General features: G+C 36.1%; 1 protein-coding gene across 2 annotated transcripts in view; it reads right to left on the bottom strand.

The window, feature by feature from the left end:
• SNX2 (sorting nexin 2) overlaps window positions 1-21867 on the bottom strand; it is a 254932-nt gene extending 233065 nt beyond the window's left edge. Inside the window, exons 1-2 of one of the 2 annotated variants that reach the window (XM_053701608.1) lie at window positions 21710-21867; window positions 3933-4050 (exon numbers count right to left, since the gene is read on the bottom strand). In XM_053701608.1, the coding sequence (XP_053557583.1) occupies window positions 3933-4050; window positions 21710-21853 (262 nt within the window). In that variant the 5' untranslated portion in view covers window positions 21854-21867. The remainder of the gene's footprint in view (window positions 1-3932; window positions 4051-21709) is intronic. The other variant, XM_053701607.1, reaches the window with a different exon arrangement.
• Between the last annotated feature and the right edge of the window lie 638 nt (window positions 21868-22505).

The raw sequence follows: 22505 nt of genomic DNA, 5'->3' as shown, positions 1-22505 counted from the left end.
CAAAAGTGTAGCTGAATATCTTCTTTAACTTGATTTTTAGGATGTTTCACAACAGATTTACAAGACTATGTTAAATTGATTGTAATACTTTGAAATCAATTTTTTTCTATAAATCCTTATTGCCCTCAATAAATATAAAAAAAAAAACAAATAAAAAAAAACAAATAAAAAAAAAAACAAAAAAAACCTTGTGTTAAATAATATATTATATAACATTTTATAAACAATACACAGAATGGATTAATGACAAGGCATGTTATATTGCATGTCACACTACATGTTCGATAAGTTTTAGATATTATTTTCCTTTATAGGAAAAAAATTAAAAACAACAAAAAACAAAAACTTAAAGCAAGGAGGAAAAAACAACAACAATATAATGATTAATATTTTTTAAGGGGGAGGTATTACATCTTCTTAAACTATCAAACAGCAAATACCATACAGATTAACTTTTCAAAATGTATAAAATAGCTTCAGAATCTGGCAAGAGAATAACAATTTGAACCTAAAATAAACCTCAGCTACTGTAGATAAGCTAACCTTTTATGACCAAGTTAAAAGACATATAAACAATTAATCATTCTAAATAATCAGCCCGATGAGGCTATGAATTTACATTATGAAAAGAAAAAGTGATGGTCATGGGTCAATATAACCTACATTCTCAACACAGAAGTATTTAAAAAGTATCTGGGGGGGGGGGGGGGGGGGTTAATAAAAATTGGTCCAAGAAAATATATTTAGTGGTCTGTAGTGTAAAAATAAGAAAGTGCTATATGGGAAAAATGGCTCTAAAATATATCAAATGCTTGTAAATTAAAAATATTTCTCTCAATATTTTAACCAACATGCTTTATGTTATAACAACAAAAATATGAAATAAAAAACAAAACAATGCAGGAGGCATGTCTCTGGGCAGCACCTTGATTGAACGCAATATCGGTTGCTCTGTGCCGACTGCAGCTAATTTGCAGTCTACCTGCATTCTATTAAGCCATCTGCCTTATCTTTCAAGTTATATAAAGCCTAAAGAATGTGTCGAGTTCTGTACTACGCAGACCGATCTAGAGCGTTGAGGCCTGCAGCAACCCACTGGTGGAGAGGCCTTCAACACCCCCCCCTCTCCGGTAAATTCTATATGGGGTATATAAACAGTCGCTGAGCTGTTTTTATTTGTTTACACACACAATGGAGCCTATGGAACAAGCTTTTCTAGCAGCTTTTGATCACTTACTATGTGACAGTATTCTTCAGATTGAAAACTATCTTAAGACAGCCCGGGAAACACTGACAAGATGGAGGACCGAGTCCCTACACTAGAACATCAGCTAACAAGAGGAGAACACATTCACAGACTATCGCAGCAGCTATGACCTGCACTGTGGCAGTAAATTTGACATTGATGGGCAATATGGGAGAACCGATATCTAGGTCAATTCCGCACCTAAGTGAGAAGGAAACTCAGTGGAGGAGCCCACTGCTTGCTCAGGCCGCTGATCAAAACCAGATACATGACGCTCAGGACAACCTCTGGAGTCTTTTACCTCGACACTCATCACAGCTTGATTCTGTTTATGAGTTGCACACACTTCTTTCCCACACGCTAGATACAGGAGTTAGTTTCCAACAGACGCCTGCAGATCAGAAGCCGAGCCGAGATCCCCCGGAGAAGCGGCCGGTTTCTGGGGGAGCATGGTTAAATGTTGGGCTGCAGTCCAAGGAGTGTGTACCGCAGAGCGTACGATTTCTTACCATCAACTCCCACATGTAAGTCTCCAACTTACAGCAACCCTATGGGAGCTATTAGTCTCATACACGGTGTCTGGCCTGTGCAATGTCTTTTCTTACCTTCCTGTGAGGCCTCAGTAGCTGACTATTGTCTCCGGAACTATCAGATGCGAGGGTGTGAGAATGAGCGGATTTTACAGGCAGACACTATCTGTTTGTGGCTCGTGGCATAGGGTAAAAGTGTTAAGTGCTGCCTTAATTCAGTTGGAAAGTCTGCTTATATATTGGCTGATTGTGTACACTTATTGTGAAATAGTTATATAGCAATACCCTAGACGAACTTTACCTTACTCAATTTATATAAAGCAAATTTGCATGTCTTGCGTGGCTCGCCTTCTCAAGCAAAAGACAGCTAATAAAAAATAAATAAAAAAATAATTGGAATAAAGGCTGAATTGTATGATAAATATGGATGTGCGACTTGTTGATTACATTTATTTATTAAATGCAGGATCACTGCCAAAAGTTCCAACATTCCTGGCAAAGCAAGATATTCCAAATCTTCTGCTAAGAGCATAAAGGGCATGACAACCAGTTCATCCCAAAAAACACTGTACTACTTCTCTGTTAGAGCATGCAGTATTAGCATACTGAGACGCGCTTACTGACTTGTGGCTTAATGTAGCAACCAATAAGCAAGCGCTATCCAGGGTGCTGAACCTAAAATTGGCCGGCTCCTAAGTGTTACATTCTTGCTTTTCAAATAAAGATAGCAAAGGAACAAATACAAATTGAAAAATACGAGTAAATTAGAAAGTTGCATAAAATTGCATGCTCTATCAGAATCATGAGAAAAAAAATTGTTTAGCATCTCTTTAACCCAGTTATTATTCTAAAAGAAAAATCACAGGATCTTTCATTCTCACTCTTTCCTGTTTTTTTTTGTGATGGGTAGCAGGCATTCTTTATACTCCTGTGGACAGCATGAATCACAGCCAAAATTAGAAAATGTTCCACCTTTCAAACTGTTGCATACATGTGTATCGTCTTTAAAAATGAAAAAATAAGTTGCTATTGGTTTGCAGGGCGGATAAAAATTAACGATTTAAAAAATATTTTTTTTTTTATTTTTAAATGATTTTTTTTCCAATTTAAATAGGATTTTTTTTTTTTTTTTTTTTTTTTAAATCTATCTAAAGATAGTTTTCTATTTACAATACATTATGATCCAAAGGTTATTCATCCTGAAATAAGGATTGGTTTTTAATTTCTGTCTGCAGAAATAACACGCCTCTTCTTCACAGCAAAAAATATTATAAAATAAACATACAAAAGTTGAGAAATAGACCTTAAAAGGGACATAAACACAACATATATGACTCACATCAAACAGAATTGTAAACAATAAAGATGATCAAATATGAATGATTTGAGATAGTTCACCTCCAAATAATTTCATAATTATCTATGTATTTCTAATGGCATATATAAGTAAATCAGTCATTTTCTTTTATAAATGGAAACAATCTGAAAGTTATTCTAAAATGAAACCTTTATGTAGAAAACCCTGATTTAAATTAGTTCTTACTAAATAGTGATTTAAATTGTGGTTTAAATCAGGATTTAAATCAAATCCACCCTGTTGGTTTGCGAACAAAAGAGGGAGCATTATTACAAATATTGGTGGACTGTGAATTGCTATCTAGGATTTCTATTGTGGTAAATGGAGACATTAAGCATTTTCATACGACATGTGCCAATTTCAAGCCCTTTTTTGGCACAATTACTTTTCATAAAGTATGAGATGTAATTTGTGCATGCTTTTTGGAGCAGAAACATTGGGAGTTGTGTGAAATGCACTTTGATAAATGTACCCCTAAGCTATACTTTCATTGAGGGCATTATTATTGTTAGTTACTTTCTAGTTATTTGTAATACCTTTTTAGAAGTCTCTTGTTAGGTGTAATGTTTTCTGAAGAGATCATGGAGGGCTTAAAAACATATACAGTCCACCATTTTATGACATAATGTATCAAGGCCAAAACTTTCTCTATTAGAGAGACAGACAACAATAACATTCTAAAAAAAAATAAAAAAAAAAATCTACCTTTTAATTAAAATAAATCCATAAAAAAAAAAAAAAAAAAAAAAAGAATAAAAAAAAAAAAAAAAAAAAAAAAAAAAAAAAAAAAAAAAGGTACCAGCAAATAGATCCTCCCGGTCATCCGTTAGAATAACTTCTGCAGGCTTTGGCCCATTAGAATTTGTACTGATGTCTTCTGCAGGAAGACTCGCTGGCTCAGGAGATGAGGGGCTTGACTGGAAAACAAGCAAACAACAATAGTTTTCATAAAAGTAAATTCAGTCATATTCACTGCCTTTAAAAAGAAGCTGACTATGTTTTACTGGCAAAAAAACAAGGGAAGCTGCAGCAAGTGTCAGCACTTTCCATTTCCTAATCCTGGCAAGATAACAATAAAGAAGGAAACATTCATCACCATCTTATCACTTTGCACATATTTTAATTCAGAGCAGGGGTGGAAAAAAATCCCAGGAGCCAGTGAGTTTAAGCTACTAAAATGATAAGGCTGTATACTAAAAACAATGAAATATCTATGGACGCCTCACACTATTTACACCTAGCTTGTAAAGAAGAATAACCAGTTTCACATAATATTGTTTAACCCCTTTATTAAAGCTAAATAGTTGTCATCTAGTTATATTTTCATTCATACATTCTTCTATTTTTTTTTATAAATTCTCTCTTAAACAGGCAACAGATAACAAAAGGGTTGCTCCTGAATCTTTTCAGGCTTATGCACTTTTGGGATTTAAATAAAAAAAATTTTTAGAGGAAAAACATAGCAGGCTGTACTGTACATTAATATATATATATATTCTGACTATCATTTGCAGGAGCAGATGCTGAGAGGCTATTCCAATTAGAAAAACAACAAGAACAGAGCAGCTAAACAAACTAAACTATACACAGTGAAAGCTAAAGCAGAACTGTGTGGATCAATGTGGGGTATATTGATACATGAAAAAAAGTTGCTGGACCTCATCAGGGCAACTGCACATTTAAAGTGATGGTCAAGTATGACTAACTACATCTTGCGATCCTAATGTAACTAGCAAAATAATGTGACTTTCATTCATCATTTCGCCATATTCATTCTAGTTTGTGCTCTATCTTATATTATTTTCCTACCTTACTAATATCCATCCTCCTCCCATCGATTGTCCGCCATTGTTTTTTCTGCCGTCACATGTTTTAATTATCCAATTACAGTACAGGCCACTCGGGGAATCAGCTCTAAGTAAAAACACCCTTATTCAATTCTGCGCATGCCCTAGCTCCGTAACCGCGGTGAGACAGAGATTAGGATGCTATTACGGAGCTAGGGCATGCGCAGAATTGAATAAGGGTGTTTTTACTTAGAGCTGATTCCCCGAGTGGCCTGTACTGTAATTGGATAATAAAAACAATGGCGGACAATCGACGGGAGGAGGATGGATATTAGTAAGGTAGGAAAATAATATAAGATAGCGCACAAACTAGAATGAATATGGCGAAATGATGAATGGAAGTCACATTATTTTGCTAGTTACATTAGGATCGCAAGATGTAGTTAGTCATACTTGACCATCACTTTAAAAAAAGAGGACATATTTCAGTGTTTAAAAGGGATATTCCGGTCACAGTTAAAATGCACATAAATTAATGACATATTTGAATATAAACACTTTTCTCTGCATGTGCAGATAGCTGTATATTGTCAGTGCACCAGCATTTAAAATACTACAGCTGTTCAGAGCACCAGTGGGGGTTTGTACCATGTCAGGCTGTCAGCAATTAACAAATTGAGTCATTACCAGATGATACAAGCACCTTAGGCTCTCTGAGAAAGTGCTGTGTTTTAAATGCTGGTGCACGGTGCATACTTAAAGGGACAGTCTACACCAAAATGTTTATTTTTTAAAAAGATAGATAATCCCTTTATTACCCATTCCCCAGTTTTGCATAGCTAACAAAGTTATATTAATATATGTATATTTCAAAATGCTCTGAGCGAGGAGGCAGTTTTCAGTGGTTTAGAAATCTGTTTGAGCCTACCTAGGTTTAGCTTTTCAAAAATACCACCAAGGGAACAAAGCAAATTTGATGATAAAAGTAAATTGGAAAGTGGTTTAAAATTGCATGGCCTATCTGAATCATGAACGTTTAATTCTGACTAGACTGTCCCTTTAAATACACATTTGAAAAACCTTTTGTTAGAAGCATTTTTGCTAATACATGCATATTACAAAAAAAACAATGAAATGCATCCCTTTAAGAAAAGATGAAAGTATGGGGAAAACTACACCAAAATAAAAATATTAAAACAAATGCTTAGAGCTTGCATGCTCGCTTCTCTTCCTGAAGAATTCTCTCTCACAGCTGTACACCCATCAAAGATCCTGCTGTCCATTTCAATAAAGACTTTGCTTTACAGTGCAAGGAAGTGTCAGTGTAATAGTGACGACTGCTACGCTTTTTTACCACAGCCACTTTATGAGCTCTGCCAAAACTTTTTCTCATGGTCAGTTTACGCTACCTGCTGCTTCAGCATTTGCTCTGAATCAAAACGGTCAAATGCTGTGCGCACACACAGCGCAATATATAAATAAAGGATAGGGGTTGGCTGGATAACAGACAGGTTATCAAGCAGTTTATAAATAACTGCAACTTTAAAGCTTGAAAATGATCTACAGTAAATACCAGAATGAATAAATTAATTTAGCATTTATGTGCATGTTCGTATGGAGATTGCAGAGGTTTAAGTATGACAATAAGAACAAGAAATCGAAGAAACCATCCAGAATATAAAAAGACAAATAACATTAAAGGGACATGAAACCCAATTTTTTTCTTTCATGATTCAGATAGAGAAAACAATTGTAAACAACTTTCTAATTTACTTCTATTATCCAATTTGTTCTATTCTCTTGTTATCATTTGTTGAAGGAGCAGCAATGCACTAATGGTTTCTTAATGAACACATAAGTGAGCCAATCACAATCGAGATTATATATATATATATATGCAGCGATCAATCAACAGCTAGAACCTAGGTACTGTCTCACCAAAGGGTAATAAGAGAAGGAAGCAAATTAAATAATAGAAGTAAATTGCAAAGTTGTTTAAAATTAAATTCTCTATCTGAATCATGAAAGAACATTTTTGGGTTTCACGTCCCTTTAATTTCCATATGTCAAAAGTTAATGAATGGTATACTGCTGTAAAGAAATGAAAATGGTAAAAAGGGACGGTAAATACCTTGTAATTACACAACATTTCTGTTGCTATAGAATAATAGATCAACTATCTTTTCATTTAAACGCCAAACTCCACCCACCATTTGCCTTACATGAAAGAGCCAATCTGGGCTCTAATCTGCAGACAAGGCTAGTCACGGTCACAATGTTAGTTAGTATGAAGTGCAATATTTAGCAGTTATCAGTTAAAGCCATATAGGCAAAGATGTATTGCAGAGTTATTACAAATTACATGAAAAGGGAGAAAAATAATTAATGAAAGTACATTGCAAAGCTATTTCATTATTTATAACTAAACATGTTATATAAAACTCTCAAGTTGTTTACTGTCCCTTTAATGGAAAACAAATTGCCATTGTATCCACTGTTAGCTAACTATTAAGTTATCACCTGTACATCGCTTTTATTATGGTCTTACAAAAGGATTTTTACTCTTTTTGAATGGCAAATATAAACACATAAAAATGTTTGGGAGTCGCCAGAAGATGTATGATAGCAGGAGGGGTTTCAGGTACAATGGGAGGCTAAGTTGCAGTTTCTGTAAAGGGATGTGAAACTCAAAAATATTCCTTTCACGATTCAGTTAGAGCATGTGATTTTTAAACAACTTTCTAATTTACTCTTTTTATACATTTTTCTTTGTTCCCTTTGTATCTTTTGTTGAAAAGCAGGGACATAAGCTCAGGAGCCAGCTCATGTCTGGAGCACTATGGCAGCAGTTTTGCAAGAATGTTTTCCATTTGCAAGAGCACTATATGACAGCACTATTTCCTGCCATGTAGTGCTCCAGACACCTACCTAGGTATCTCTTCAACAAAGCATATTATGAGAACAAAAGCAAATTTGATAATAGAAGTAAATTGGAATTAAAATGGTCTGCTCTGTCTGAATCACAAAAGAACATGTGTGGGTTTTACACTTCTCCCACCTGGCTAGTTTATGCCCCAGCTGGCAAAAGTTTCTGTGGAGAACACAAACTGTTATTTTGCTTATTTCAAACCCAGATGGGTACCTTGGGGACACTACTTGCACTGATCAGGGAATCTCCAAATGAGCCAACCAGTGTGTATGAACGTTACAGGTAACAAATAGTAATAATGCTGCTCTGTATTCCATTAACATGCTGTTTCTGATATAAAACCCACAATCAAAGCTGAATCCCTGAAATACCCCAATGATGCTGCAGAAAGGGATACGGCCAGCAAGAAAACGTCAGCCTTCCCCAAGTGCACAACAGTTACTTACACACTGCTGCTAGCAGAAGCTACTTAGGCAGCAGATAAACGTCAGCCTTCCCCAAGTGCACAACAGTTACTTACACACCGCTGCTATCAGAAGCTACTTAGGCAGCAGATAAACGTCAGCCTTCCCCAAGTGCACAACAGTTACTTACACACCGCTGCTAGCAGAAGCTACTTAGGCAGCAGATAAACGTCAGCCTTCCCCAAGTGCACAACAGTTACTTACACACCGCTGCTAGCAGAAGCTACTTAGGCAGCAGATAAACGTCAGCCTTCCCCAAGTGCACAACAGTTACTTACACACTGCTGCTAGCAGAAGCTACTTAGGCAGCAGATAAACATCAGCCTTCCCCAAGTGCACAACAGTTACTTACACACCGCTGCTAGCAGAAGCTACTTAGGCAGCAGATAAACGTCAGCCTTCCCCAAGTGCACAACAGTTACTTACACACCGCTGCTAGCAGAAGCTTAGGCAGCAGATAAACGTCAGCCTTCCCCAAGTGCACAACAGTTACTTACACACCGCTGCTAGCAGAAGCTACTTAGGCAGCAGATAAACGTCAGCCTTCCCCAAGTGCACAACAGTTACTTACACACCGCTGCTAGCAGAAGCTACTTAGGCAGCAGATAAACGTCAGCCTTCCCCAAGTGCACAACAGTTACTTACACACCGCTGCTAGCAGAAGCTACTTAGGCAGCAGATAAACGTCAGCCTTCCCCAAGTGCACAACAGTTACTTACACACCGCTGCTAGCAGAAGCTACTTAGGCAGCAGATAAACGTCAGCCTTCCCCAAGTGCACAACAGTTACTTACACACCGCTGCTAGCAGAAGCTACTTAGGCAGCAGATAAACGTCAGCCTTCCCCAAGTACACAACAGTTACTTACACACCGCTGCTAGCAGAAGCTACTTAGGCAGCAGATAAACGTCAGCCTTCCCCAAGTGCACAACAGTTACTTACACACCGCTGCTAGCAGAAGCTACTTAGGCAGCAGATAAACGTCAGCCTTCCCCAAGTGCACAACAGTTACTTACACACCGCTGCTAGCAGAAGCTACTTAAGCAGCAGATAAACGTCAGCCTTCCCCAAGTGCACAACAGTTACTTACACACCGCTGCTAGCAGAAGCTACTTAGGCAGCAGATAAACGTCAGCCTTCCCCAAGTGCACAACAGTTACTTACACACCGCTGCTAGCAGAAGCTACTTAGGCAGCAGATAAACGTCAGCCTTCCCCAAGTGCACAACAGTTACTTACACACCGCTGCTAGCAGAAGCTACTTAGGGCTCCACCGTTATCATTATACAAGTGTGTGTCAGTCGCCAGTTGAAGGAACCACTATTTAATAAGGCAGACTGAGCTGAATTTAAAAAACAAAAAAAAACAAAGATAATTCCCTTATGTTACAGTGTAGTCTGCCAATATTTTTAATTTTTATTAATATTTAGCTTGACTCTAGCAACAAGCAGTTTAAACGCTACATTAAACACATTTTATAAATCTATCTCTATATTTTCTAGGGTCTGTTTTCTCTAGAAAAGAGGCGCTTGAGAGGTGACAAGATTACTTTATTTAAATATATTCAAGGCCCATATACAGAGATGGCAGAAGCGCTGTTTATTCCAAGAAAATTGTTTCTGACAGTAGGTCACAATTTAAGGCTGGAGGAAAGGAGATTTAATCTCCTACAACGGAAACATTTTTTCACTGTAACACTAAAGCGCTAGTGCTGGGCGATATGGGCAAAAAATTTTTCTTATAAAAGGACTATATAAACACCTTCATTTTTTAATAAAAAAATGTATTTAAGACTACAGAATCTTAATGTACATGTTTCTCAATGCCCAATACACTCTGGGAGAATAAAAATACAAACCACGTGTGTGTGTGTGTGTGTGTGTGTGTGTGTGTGTGTGTGTGTGTGTATATATATATATATATAAAAAAAAAAAATTCTTTCTTCCATAACCTACAGTATCATTTTATTACACTAAGTATGCATTTAACTTGCAGCACTAATGTTCTATTAAAAAATAAGCAAGCTTCATAAAATACAGTTATATTCTTAATTCCAGAGTGAGCAGTCTCTGTGCCTGTAGAAATATTGCAAGTAATCATGCTCCATAGCCTAGAGACAGAACTTTTTTTCACTTTCTGTAATGAGATTTTTTTTTAGTGAAAATTTTTCTGCAGGTCATTTTTAAATAAAATAAAATTGTAAATTTGTTTGTTACACTAAAGCACCAGATCAATTGCAATGTGTTGGTTAACTGGAGAATAAAGCAATATTTAAAGTTGTATAATCTAGTGCAGTAGTTGAAAATTGCATTGCAAATTAGCTGCAGACAAAAAAAAGTAATTGTAAAATGTCTCTTGAATTCATTTGTTTCCTTTTCTCTTAGTCTAACATAGAAATGTAGTAATAAAAAAGGTGCATTGCTCATACGAACATCTTACATTCAGAGAAAACTCTTTGATTGTTGTCCTCAAACAGCACTTTGCTCTGGATGCACTGTGTTAATGAAAACTTATACAATGCAGCCAGAGAACAGCTCTGTTTAAAAAGAACAGCCTAATGTGGAGCAGCAATGAAAAGTTAAAGTGCTAACAGTTCCTGTTCTTTCTGCAGACATGCTGCATTTTCTGCGATGACATCTCAGATCACTTTATTTTCTGCCTTGGGACTCCATAGCATGCAATAATATTCTATTTTGTGCAGTGCAGTACATCATAAGTGAATAGACAAACAAAAATGGCACTACCTTGCATAGAGAATATGTGGGGTAAAATGATTAGAGGGACTTAGCACTGCACCCACAAATCAGCAACAGTACTAATCGGTTATATAAAATGCGAGTAAGGTCTATACTCTGCAGTAATGTCTCTATAGCAAACAATAATAGTGTAAAGTAAGCCAGCTGAGCTCTATAGTTTGCAGTATGATTAAAAAGCAGAGGAGACAAGCTCTTTCTCTTGCAATGGTGACCTATGCCAAGTGAGTCCCACTACACAACACTACCACAGTCACTCACCAGCCCCCCAAGCAGCATTTTCTTGTCCGGTGCAGCAGCAAGCACAGTGGCTCCCTCCCACCACGAATAGAAAGCTGGCCAGCAGGATACACAGTCTGCGGGCCCAAATACTCCAAAGTATTTGGACGCGCAGACCGTGCATCCTGCTGGCCAGCTTTCTATTCGTGGTGGGAGGGAGCCACTGTGCTTGCTGCTACAGCGGACAAGAAAACGCTTCTATTCCATCCAGCACTGCATGGCCTGCTATCCCTCCAGCTAGATCCGACACGGCTGCCCCCCGGCCCCCCCTCAGCCTGAGTTCAGTCAGTCACCATGTGCTAGTACAGCACTGGTAAGTCACTGCCACCCCCCTTCCCGCATGTGGCAGCCGCGGAGCCCTTCTGTACGTCATAGGTGACATCATCGTGGGCGGGGTTATAAATTGTGTACTCTCGCGGTTTTTTACCCACATCGTATAATCGTGATTTTAAATCGCATATGCACTGAAATTTTGGTCGCAGAAACATTTTTGCCAAAATTGGCATACTTTTTTTCTTTTTTGCCAGTTTTTTTTCTTGGTAAAATTAATGTGTAGTATATTATTGTTTTAAGGTTTTTTTTTGTTTTTTTTATTGAGATTCAGTTTGAGGCAAACAAACAAAGCATACATGTCTGTCAAAGCTATACAGATTATATATATATATATATATATATATATATATATATATATATATATATACACACACATACACATACACACACACACACACAATAAAAGCTATGTAAATTAAACATAACATAGTTATGACATTTCTTAAGAAAGTTAGGAAACAAAGTGTTTGCCATTCAGACGTTAAGCCTTCTAATGAACCCATGAGGCCACTCTTGAACCTCTCAATGATATAGAAATAATGCAAAGCTAAAGAAGGCAGCTAGGGACAATAGGAAGCCTCTCTCTTGGGTCTCGAATGGTGAATCTTGTTTTTCCGTTTTGTAGGGTATAATAGAACAAGCTCTCATAGCCTCATTTTAAATGAATTAGGTATGCAAATATCAAAGAGTTAAAACTTATATAGGCTTAAAATTAACTATAGGGTGAAAGTGGCAGACATCAAATCCCATAAGTGCATATTTAAGTTTTGGCTATATGGAGCTATTGACTACAGTGCAAAATATATAAAAATATCTGAGCATATACAAGCATCTTAGGTTTTAAGAAATTATGTCATAGATAGAATCTCAGCTCCTAAAGAGAAAAAAATCAAAAGACGAATGTCTCTAGAGTGTTGTACGTGGGACTCTAAGTCAGTAATCGCTTGAGTTCTCAACAAGGTTACTAAGGGACAGTATGGCTCTGATCTTATACTAAATCTTAACACAGTAACATAGTATTATATCATATTCCTGGGTTATCACTCATGCTTCTAGCCTAGAAAGAAAAAAAACAAAAAAAAAAAAAAAAAAAACTATAGGGCAGTGACGTTTAACCAATTGTGGATGTTCCTAATCCCCAATGAGTATTGCATATAGAATCCAAATATCAGTCACCAGTCTCTAAGGTTGAGTACAAGTAGATTGTAGTACGAGTCCCAAACATATATAGAACTTTGGCTCTCTCTTTAAATACTATATAATAGAAGGTATTTAATAACTTGTTATTAACAGCGCAATCGTGCTACCTCGGCCCGCCGGCAGCACGTCGCCATGATCAAAACAACTAATAGTGTTAGAGCCAATAATACATTAAGCACAAATAAGTACTAACTAATTAAAGGTAATGTATGGCCATTAATTATCTAAGCTAGTCTGGCATATCCAAGTATACAGCATGGCGATATCATCTGCATATTCATGTACATTCCACAAGTATAACACAAATAAAGGCAACCATTGGTATTATATTAATACTGCTTAGGGGTTTATGTGAAAAATAACCAAGTGCATAACAAAGGACATATAGTAGAAACCGTATAGATTATCAAGTCTGGGGTATGCAGAATATAAGTCCACCGATGACCACGGAGCTGTTCATTTCCAAGTAGGCCTCTATCCTATGCCAACTCTTTTGTACAGGCCTCTGACTAATGGGGTATCAATTGTGCTCATGCACCGTCTCAGCAGAGACTAGTCACGGTGGATATGGGTTCTTATCAAGTCCCCCTGATTAAACCCAATATGCTTTTTCCGGGTCTGAGTCACCAAGCCCAGGGTGTCAGCATGGTAAGCTCGAGGCCTCTAATAATGGAATGAGCCTCCTCAACTAACGGTGTCCGATCCACCTTCTCCCTTACGCCAATCTGTCTCGCTCTACCTCTCAGCGGCTGTAAGTATGAGAGCTCCGTCATATTCACTTGGTGAACAGCACTTTCATTAACCTCAGTCCAATCCGAGCTAATGTCTCCTCTAGGAGTAGCAGATTGTGACGGTAGTATGAGAGCGAGTGTCATGTCCATAGACAGCTGCGTTGCATTAGCAGGGGTAAGTAGGAAAGTGCTTCTTGGCTCTGATCATGTCGGTTTACCTGAGATTGCTTGCACATCTAAAACCTTGTCTGGGGTATTTGATGGGATTCTCTGCGATTTTACGCCACCATCTCCCTCCCATGCTGCTAGTATGTTCTCTTCAAGTTTTGAAAAGTGACTGCATAGTAAACAGTCACAATTTCTCCAGCAAAGTGAAAAATGACATCTCCATCCTATGGTTTTATTATAGCCTTGAAGCCTGCTATTCTAAAGCTTCTTACTGCGCTGTTCAGCCTGACTTATCAGGAAACTGGGGGGGGGGGGGGGGGCTGGCTTCTTTTGTTGTGCATAAATTATATAAGTCTGCTCCACTAATGATAAATGTGCACAGAACTCTTAAAAAAAAAAAAAAAAAAAAAAAAAAAAAGAAGAACAGGAATGAGGAGAGTTAGAACAGATAAAATGCAGATTTATCAGCCCTATAAATCAGCTGTAGTTGAAAAGCAGCCATCTTGGTCGCTGGTCGGACCCGCCCCCCTGTTTTAAGTTATTTTTTGTACAATTTTAATGTGTTACTTTCAATAAAAGTGTGGTTATTTTATTGGCTTGCAGTTTTTTCAATTAGATTTATTCATTAAAAGGGACAGTCAACACCAGAATTTTTGTTGTTTTAAAAGATAGATAACCCCTTAATTACCCATTCTCCAGTTTTGCATAACCAACTCAGTTATAATAATACACAATTTTACCTCTATAATTACCTTGTATCTAACCCTCTGCAAACTGCCCCCTTATTTCAGGTCTTTTGACAGACTTGCATTTTAGCCAATCAGTGCTCACTCCATGGTAAATTCACGTGCATGAACTCAATGTTATCTATATGAAACACATGAACTAATGCCCTCTAGTGGTGAAAAACAGTCAAAATGAATTTACATTAGAGGCGGCCTTCAAGGTCTAAGAAATAAGCATATGAACCTCCTATTTTTAGCTTTCAACTAAGAATACCAAGAAAACAAAATAAATTGGTAATAAAAGTAAATTACATGCCCCAATTGAAACATGAAAAAAAAATTTGGACTTGACAGTCCCTTTAAAGGGACAGTCAAGTCCAAAAAAAACTTTTTATTTAAATAGGGCATGTAATTTTAAACAACTTTCCAGTTTACTTTTATCACCAATTTTGCTTTGTTCTCTTGGTATTCTTAGTTGAAAGATAATTCTAAGAAATTCATATGCTAATTTCTTATACCTTGACGACTGCCTGTCATTTGAATGCATTTTGACCACTAGAGGGCATTAGTCCATGTGTTGCATATAGATAACATTGAGCTCATGCACGTGAAGTTACCCTGGAGTGAGCACTAATTGGCTAAAATGCAAATTTAAAGAGAAAAAGGTGCGATGGCACTACTATTGGTATTAAGGGTTGGGCTAATAATAGTATCGGCTTGGCCTTATTAACAGTCTTTATTGCCCTTGGGTGCTGTGTACCAATTTACATATAGCATATACAACCAAAGAAAGTTGCACAGAAAGTGTACACAGTAATAGCACTCTCACCCTCAAAAATAGAATTATATACGTATGGTGTGGTGTATGTATAGGAAAAAATTTTGACACATTAAAACAAACTTTAATAAGTATTATTTAAAAATTGGGCACACTTAAAAACCCTAGAGAACTAGTAGTTGTGGTAAGTAAATTCATCTAAATAATAACAGGCAAAGCTAAATATTATTTACAGTTTTCAGATAAATCTTTATGAATTCACCCAAGGTATTAATTATACTGTATTTATAGTTGGTTGAACAGAACTGTATTTGGTACACACGATGGGACCAAATTATAATTTATATTTGGTACCTATTAGTATTTAGTGTAATACACTTTTCTGTTATGTTTATACCAACTAGACTAAGAGGTAGAATATCATGAGAGCCATGTTTATGATAGTTTCTTGATAATTAGAGTATTCAATAGCTATATTTCTTCCTATAGTTGTATATAGGGATTGTCACTGTGCCATCTAATACGTGATATATATGTGTAACAGTGATTATGTTGGTATCGCTAATAATATCACTGAATGGTATATTGCTCTACAGTTTAGATATTTGTAACCTAACTGTTGCCATTATAATTTCAAGATAAATGTTGTGATTGTGGATGGTAGAAAATATTATATAATCTAATTCTAATATATCTTATATACTGCCTCCAAATGTGCTGAGGTCTAATGCTGTATAAAGATATTATAACCGCTCAGTAATGTCTTAAAAACAAATAATCGTTGTTATTAAATCAGGTTACTATATCGGCTTAATAGCATTTAAAAATAAACGATCTTGGTTACTGTATAAAGATACTAGAGCAGCTTGGTAGCGTATTGTTCAATAGCAATAAACAATCTTGGTTACTGTATATAAATACTGAAGCAGCTTAGTAGCATACTGTTCAGTATTGCAGTATATGACTTTACATTATAGTATAGGCGGTCTAAAAGTTTATTTTTTAATGTGTCAAATTTTTTTCCTATACATACACCACACCATACGTATATAATTCTATTTTTGAGGGTGAGAGTGCTATTACTGTGTATACTTTCTCTGCAACTTTCTTTGGTTGTATATGCTATATGGCTAATACACAAGCCTGTCAAAAGAACTGAAATAAGGTCCAGAATTTCCATTTCGGTGCTTCAATAATAGATATGATTGCTTGTGTTAAATGGGTCACCTTTTAATGGGATTAATTTAAGCTCCACTGCTATGTTACTATGCATTAGCATTGTATTGAGGATATTCCCCTCCTCTCTCTAGTCATGGGTGCTACCGTGTTGAAATCTTCTTTCACTATATTCCAGTGCTGACCTGTTTGCACATGTGCAGTAACTCTCCTTCAGATATCTGTAGTGTAACCTAGGTACCATAATGGCAGCTCCTATGATTAGAGGGAGGTGCATGCAATGTATTTAGTGTTAAGTATGGCAAAGGTTAAAATTGACTATGCAAATAGTTCACTTCAAGACAATACTCCTAAAATCTGTTAATGCCAAAAGAAAAAAAAAAAAAAAAAAAGAACGTCCACATTTTTATAGTAAAAGCCTGTTACAAAACACTTCCCTGAAAAATGTAAATAGTTTTGAAACTCAGTGCAGGTATTTGTATCAGTTCCTTATACAATTTAACTCAACTTTTTTACATGCCATGGCATAGACTTCCTCTTTTCTTTCATAGGTAACATTTTGCACATAATATTTACACACAAACACAAAGAACAATTACTGCATTTAGGTTTCTGCATCATTGTACTGTAGATGGCATGCAAGATTAGGTTAGAGGGACATAGACATATTTTCAGATCAATTTTGCCAGTTGAAAGCACCCATGGCTAGTTCTATCCAGTGCAACTAATCAGCACAATTGTATAGTCAGAATTATCAACAGGAAGCTTTGAAGGGGTGAACCTCTGAAGATCATATTAAAATGTACTTTGCATGTGTTTGTTCAAATTATTAAATGTGATATAGCAATAGTATCTTTTATTTACGTGACATTTTGGGGACAGCTCCCCTTCATCTGATGAAGGGCAGCAGTCTTCGAAACGTCACGTAAATAAAAGCTACTATTGCTATTTCTTAAGCCCAGTGAGTGCCGTCTTCCATAACCTATACCCGTATTCAGCACCCTGGCACCTGGACACCTATATATATATATATATATATATATATACATATATATACATATACATATATATACACACACATATACATACACACATATATGCACACTATGCTTAAAAGGACCATTAAACTTGAGATTTCAACAATGCATAAAATGTTTCATAGCTGCAAGTAAAACATCATTGCAATATACATTATTTATTTTGCAGCCTTTTGCTGTAAAGTATATCTAAAAATTGTACTTGCTTGACTTTCTCACAGGGAGGATTGAGCTAATACTTTTAGGCAATTTACGTGAGTTTTTTTTTCTCCTTTTCCCTCCCTAAGCTTCTACGGTGTCACATGCTTTTAAAGAGTGGGTTATCAGTTTTGCATCAACAATCATGATAGGAAAAGCATTCTTTGCAATAGTAATTAAGTTGAATCAGTGCTAAACTTCCTTAAGGGAATACAAGAGGACAGGCTAACCCAGTCTGCACATGTGCAAACAGTTTGTGCTATACCTGAATATTAGTTTGTGATTAGTTAGCAGGGGTTCTTTGTTCTGGGGACAGGGAAATCAGTGAAAAGAATAAACATAAAACATTCAGTTGACAAAATAAAAGCTGCAGTTTTTATCGTAAAATTATCCTCTATATATATATATATATTCATAATCATGTAGTTTACAGTTTGTGTTTAATGTCCATTTAAAGTAATTTATGGGAATTCATTTTGAGTTCCATGTCCCTTAAAGACTGATTTTTTATTCTCCTATAATCCCTTTTTCCTCATGTTCCACATCACTGTGCTTTTTCTCCACATACCATATCACAGAGGTACACTAATTTATTTTAAAATTACAAGCCATCCAGAATATTGAAGCGTTAAATATTGAAGCGTTAGGAACTTTATGTATTTATATACGTATGTATGTATAGCAATGATAAACTATAGGAGCCAGAATTAAACTTATATGAGCCATGGCTCCCTAGCAACAGATTTGTCAAGTCCTACCTTATGACATTTCTTTATAAGCCTGCTCCAGGGATCAGCAGGTTTTATAAACCTGATGCTGACAAACCCTGCTATAATGTACAAAGTAACCCATTTATGTAAATTTTCTAGCGTCATACGTAAATGCTGATCATGGAAATACATCAATTACATTTTTTCAAAGCTATTTTTCATGACATACGTGTTAAATATACTGTAACAAAGCATAAACATATGCATTTTTATATCTGTCAAAACGCTTTAAAGAAAAAACTGGAACCTGGTTGTTTTATTTAAATATATAATATAATTTCATTACCATTGCTGTTTATAGCTTTTGTGTGGGGTTTTTGTGTGTGTTGCAGCCAGTAATTAATCACTCTTATGTACTGGAGATCACCATTATTATACCAAAGTATGTGCACTTATTTTTGTATACCGGATTGTATGGTGGAGGCGCAGTCACACATGTCTCTCAGAGCACGTGCGCATAGATACCAGAACGTCAGGCAAGCAATGCACCGCCATAATGTAACCTACATTTCCATCTCTGCTGAAGCCAACTAGGGACAACTATAATTGACTCACTAGATTAGGCAACCGATGCACAATATAGCGGTGTAAAGTCTGATGTCTCCACAAACTTCTGATAATTAAAATATATTGCAAAGTTTTTTTTTTGTTACCACTCATAATTAAACATTATTAAGGTTTAATGTCCCTTTTATGTTCTCCATTAGAAACACAATTTTTTTTAAAAAAAAAACATAATAGAGGACATTGTACAATTCAATGATAATATTTCTAGTATGTAAGCCATATAATACAGTTACTATGTATTTCACAACGTTACTCATGATGTGTTTCAGTGCACCAATAATTTAAGTTAAAAAAACAAAAAAAATCAGTGTATCAGAGCAGTAAGAATTAATTATCACACAACCCTATACACCAATCATCAAATATATTTTGACACATGACCAGAATTACTGAAATTAGTGAAACAACTTAAAGTTAACCACGAAAATCAATAGGCTGTGACAAATAAATCCTTTGGTCCTCTGATCATGTGACACTTGTAAGTCATTCAACAATTAGTAACCATCAGTTAGTCAATATATACACACATGTATATACTAAAGTGTTAAATATTAATGAATTAGCATAGTGTAGACAAAACCAATTTTTTTTTACCAATTTACATGAATTTTTAAGGCTCCTTTCCATTAAAGTGAAGGTAAAGTTTTTCCCATAAAAATTGATATCTATATTCCTTTTCCAACGTAGTCACTATGTTTATTTTTTAAATAAACTTATATTTGACCGTATTTATCTACCTTTACTTTTCTAATCCTTGCCATCCTAATCTCCTCCCATCCAGCATTTCCGTGTTTGCGATACTTTGACGAATAGAGCGGTCCCACCCGCTCTATACATGTCAACTATGCTCGTGCACATCGAGCCTCTAATCACCGCGCATGCGCCCAAAATTATCTGTCACCAGCTGTGTGAATATCGCTCGTTCGTTGCAACTGAACCTCTTAATGCGCATGCGCTACACAAGGACGTGCTCGCTTTTCAAGGAGGAACTACAAATAGTTGACCATCCCCTGCTGACATCAATTGACGGCCGCCTAATGGCCAAAGAATCAATTGGCTGTCTAAACAACGTCATCGTTGTTTAGGAGAGAAAAAAAAAACGGGTTGATTTGAGCAAAGCAAAATTGGAGCACATTATAACAGATATCTAAGGTAATATTGCAAAATAGAAGAATTGATGAATGAACATGCTATTTATTTTGAATGATATATTTATTTTTTTGTAGCAGACCCATTAACTTTACCTTCACTTTAAGAAATGAATCCCAACTTTTATCTAAAGAACTTATATTTCCATAAATGTATATGCGACTCATATTGGTCGTTCAATAGAAAAGGATAATGCTTACATTTAATAAACCTTTGTTTTAGTTAACTAATTTTTATGTTTTTTGCTTGGCTTTAAAGGGACATGAAACCCAAAATATATCTTTCATGATTCAGATAGAGAATACAATTTTAAACAACATTCCAATTTACTTCTATTATATAATTTGCTTCATTCTTTAGATATCCCTTGTTGAAGAAATAGCAATGAACATGGGTGAGCCAATAACAAGAGGCATCTATGTACAGCCATCAATCAGCAGATACTGAGCATATCTAGATATGTTTTTCAACCAAGTATATCACGAGAATGAAGCAAATTAGATAACAGAAGTATATTAGAAAACTGTTTAAAATAGCATGCCCTTTCTAAAGCATGAAAGAAAGTTTTTGGCTAGAATGTCCCTTTTGCCATATAACATACTACAGCATGTTTGTTTATTTTTGCACTTTTAGGTTCCTTTAAATACAGTGCTTGCAACACAATTATTTATTTTTTACAAGCAAAACTTCAGACAATAAGAGAGTGAAGCATTGACGTTAAAGACCCCACAGCCTTTGATTAACTTTACATAAGTGTTTCTGGAAAACCTATAAAGAGGTAGCAAAAAGAAAAAAAAAGTGTTACAGCAGCTGTGGGTATATATGCCAACAAATGTTGACACCATTGTACTGTACTGACTCCCCTTGTCCGTTTTATGATAAAAGAATCTTACATACTGTATATGAATTCAAATTAAGAACAAACCACATAGTAGACACATCAACAGTGGTTGTGACTTTAAAACGCTTGTTTCTCCCATAGATGATAAAAAACCGCTAAAATAAGAGGATTACCAAAACTTGATATTTCTGAGCCCTTTAAACTTCTTTTTCTAAAATGATAAATAAAAGACAAATTGTACATAGTGCAAAAGATTAGTTGTATTGCTGTGCTGGATTATTATGATGCATTACACTAATACAATGAATTTTACAGACACTTGACTATGCAAGGCTCAGCTAATTAGCCTATATGACCAAAATAACTAACACTGATCCTAAAATGTTGGCTATATTTTGCTCTAGATATTTACAGTGTGCCTTCGAGAGCTTCCAAAGAAATGTCATATGATAATGTACTGCATATGAACAAGAAGGGAGATTAGCTGAAATGCCACAGTCAGAATGTGGGAAGTGAATAGCAGGGCCGAGCATCCTGCCTGGACCAGCAGGACTACTGACAGAGCACACGTATCAGACTTACACTAAAACACAAAACAAGGAGGGGTCCCTAGGCCTCCCCGTTAGTGCAGCCTCTGGGACTGGTTACAATATACTTCCATGTGACACGTGCAAGTACAGGACGTGTCCTCACCTCCATGGTGGACACTGTGCTAGCAAATAGGTCTTCACCGTCCTCCAGCTCCTCAAAGTCTCCCTGTCTTCCATCCCCAAGCGGAGGCGGCTCCCTCTCTGCTGCCATCTTTACTCGAACTGTCACTGTAACTCCACCCTCCATCCCAGCTCAGCTCGCGCTGTCACATGCAGGCTCGTGATCAAGTGTAAGAGGAAGTAAATTGGTCATATGGTGGGGTGAAGTATTGGAATTCATGTTTCTTAAGGGCAGGTAGAACCGTAGATAATGACTTTCGTGGGGTTTTTTTTTTTTTTTTAGAAAAAGTATTAAAATGACAGGACAACTTTATTAAATAACGTAAGGAAGAAAGTGGTATTTTTACTTAGATGTTTGTAAATTACGATTATCTTCGTTTTCTGATGATTTTACCTAAGACGCAGAGAAATGTTTTGCATATTTTTTCTGTGCAGCACTATGAAGAAATATTAAACAAAATAATAATTGACATACTAACCTACAGAATCTATGAACACAATCAATAGACAGAGAAACGTCTAATGGCACCATGATTCTTGTAGCATCAAGAAAAAGGTACCACAGTAGTCATATTACACATAAACTGAAAGTATTTCCCTAAATCCCCGTTTCCAGGTTGCTACAAAAGTCTGTGAACCACAGTGAGAATCAGGAAGGAGAATGTGAAAAGAAGCAACATAATATCCAGATATCCATAATATCCATAGACAAAGACAAAACACCAGTTCCTCCCTATCCTCAAAATGAAAGTTTGAAACTTACTAGACATACATATGCA

The sequence above is a fragment of the Bombina bombina genome, chromosome 2 (assembly GCF_027579735.1).
Source record: "Bombina bombina isolate aBomBom1 chromosome 2, aBomBom1.pri, whole genome shotgun sequence".
NCBI classification, from domain to species: Eukaryota; Metazoa; Chordata; class Amphibia; order Anura; family Bombinatoridae; genus Bombina; species Bombina bombina.
Note: the sequence above shows the minus strand (reverse complement) of the source record. Positions and strands in the feature narration are given on the sequence as shown.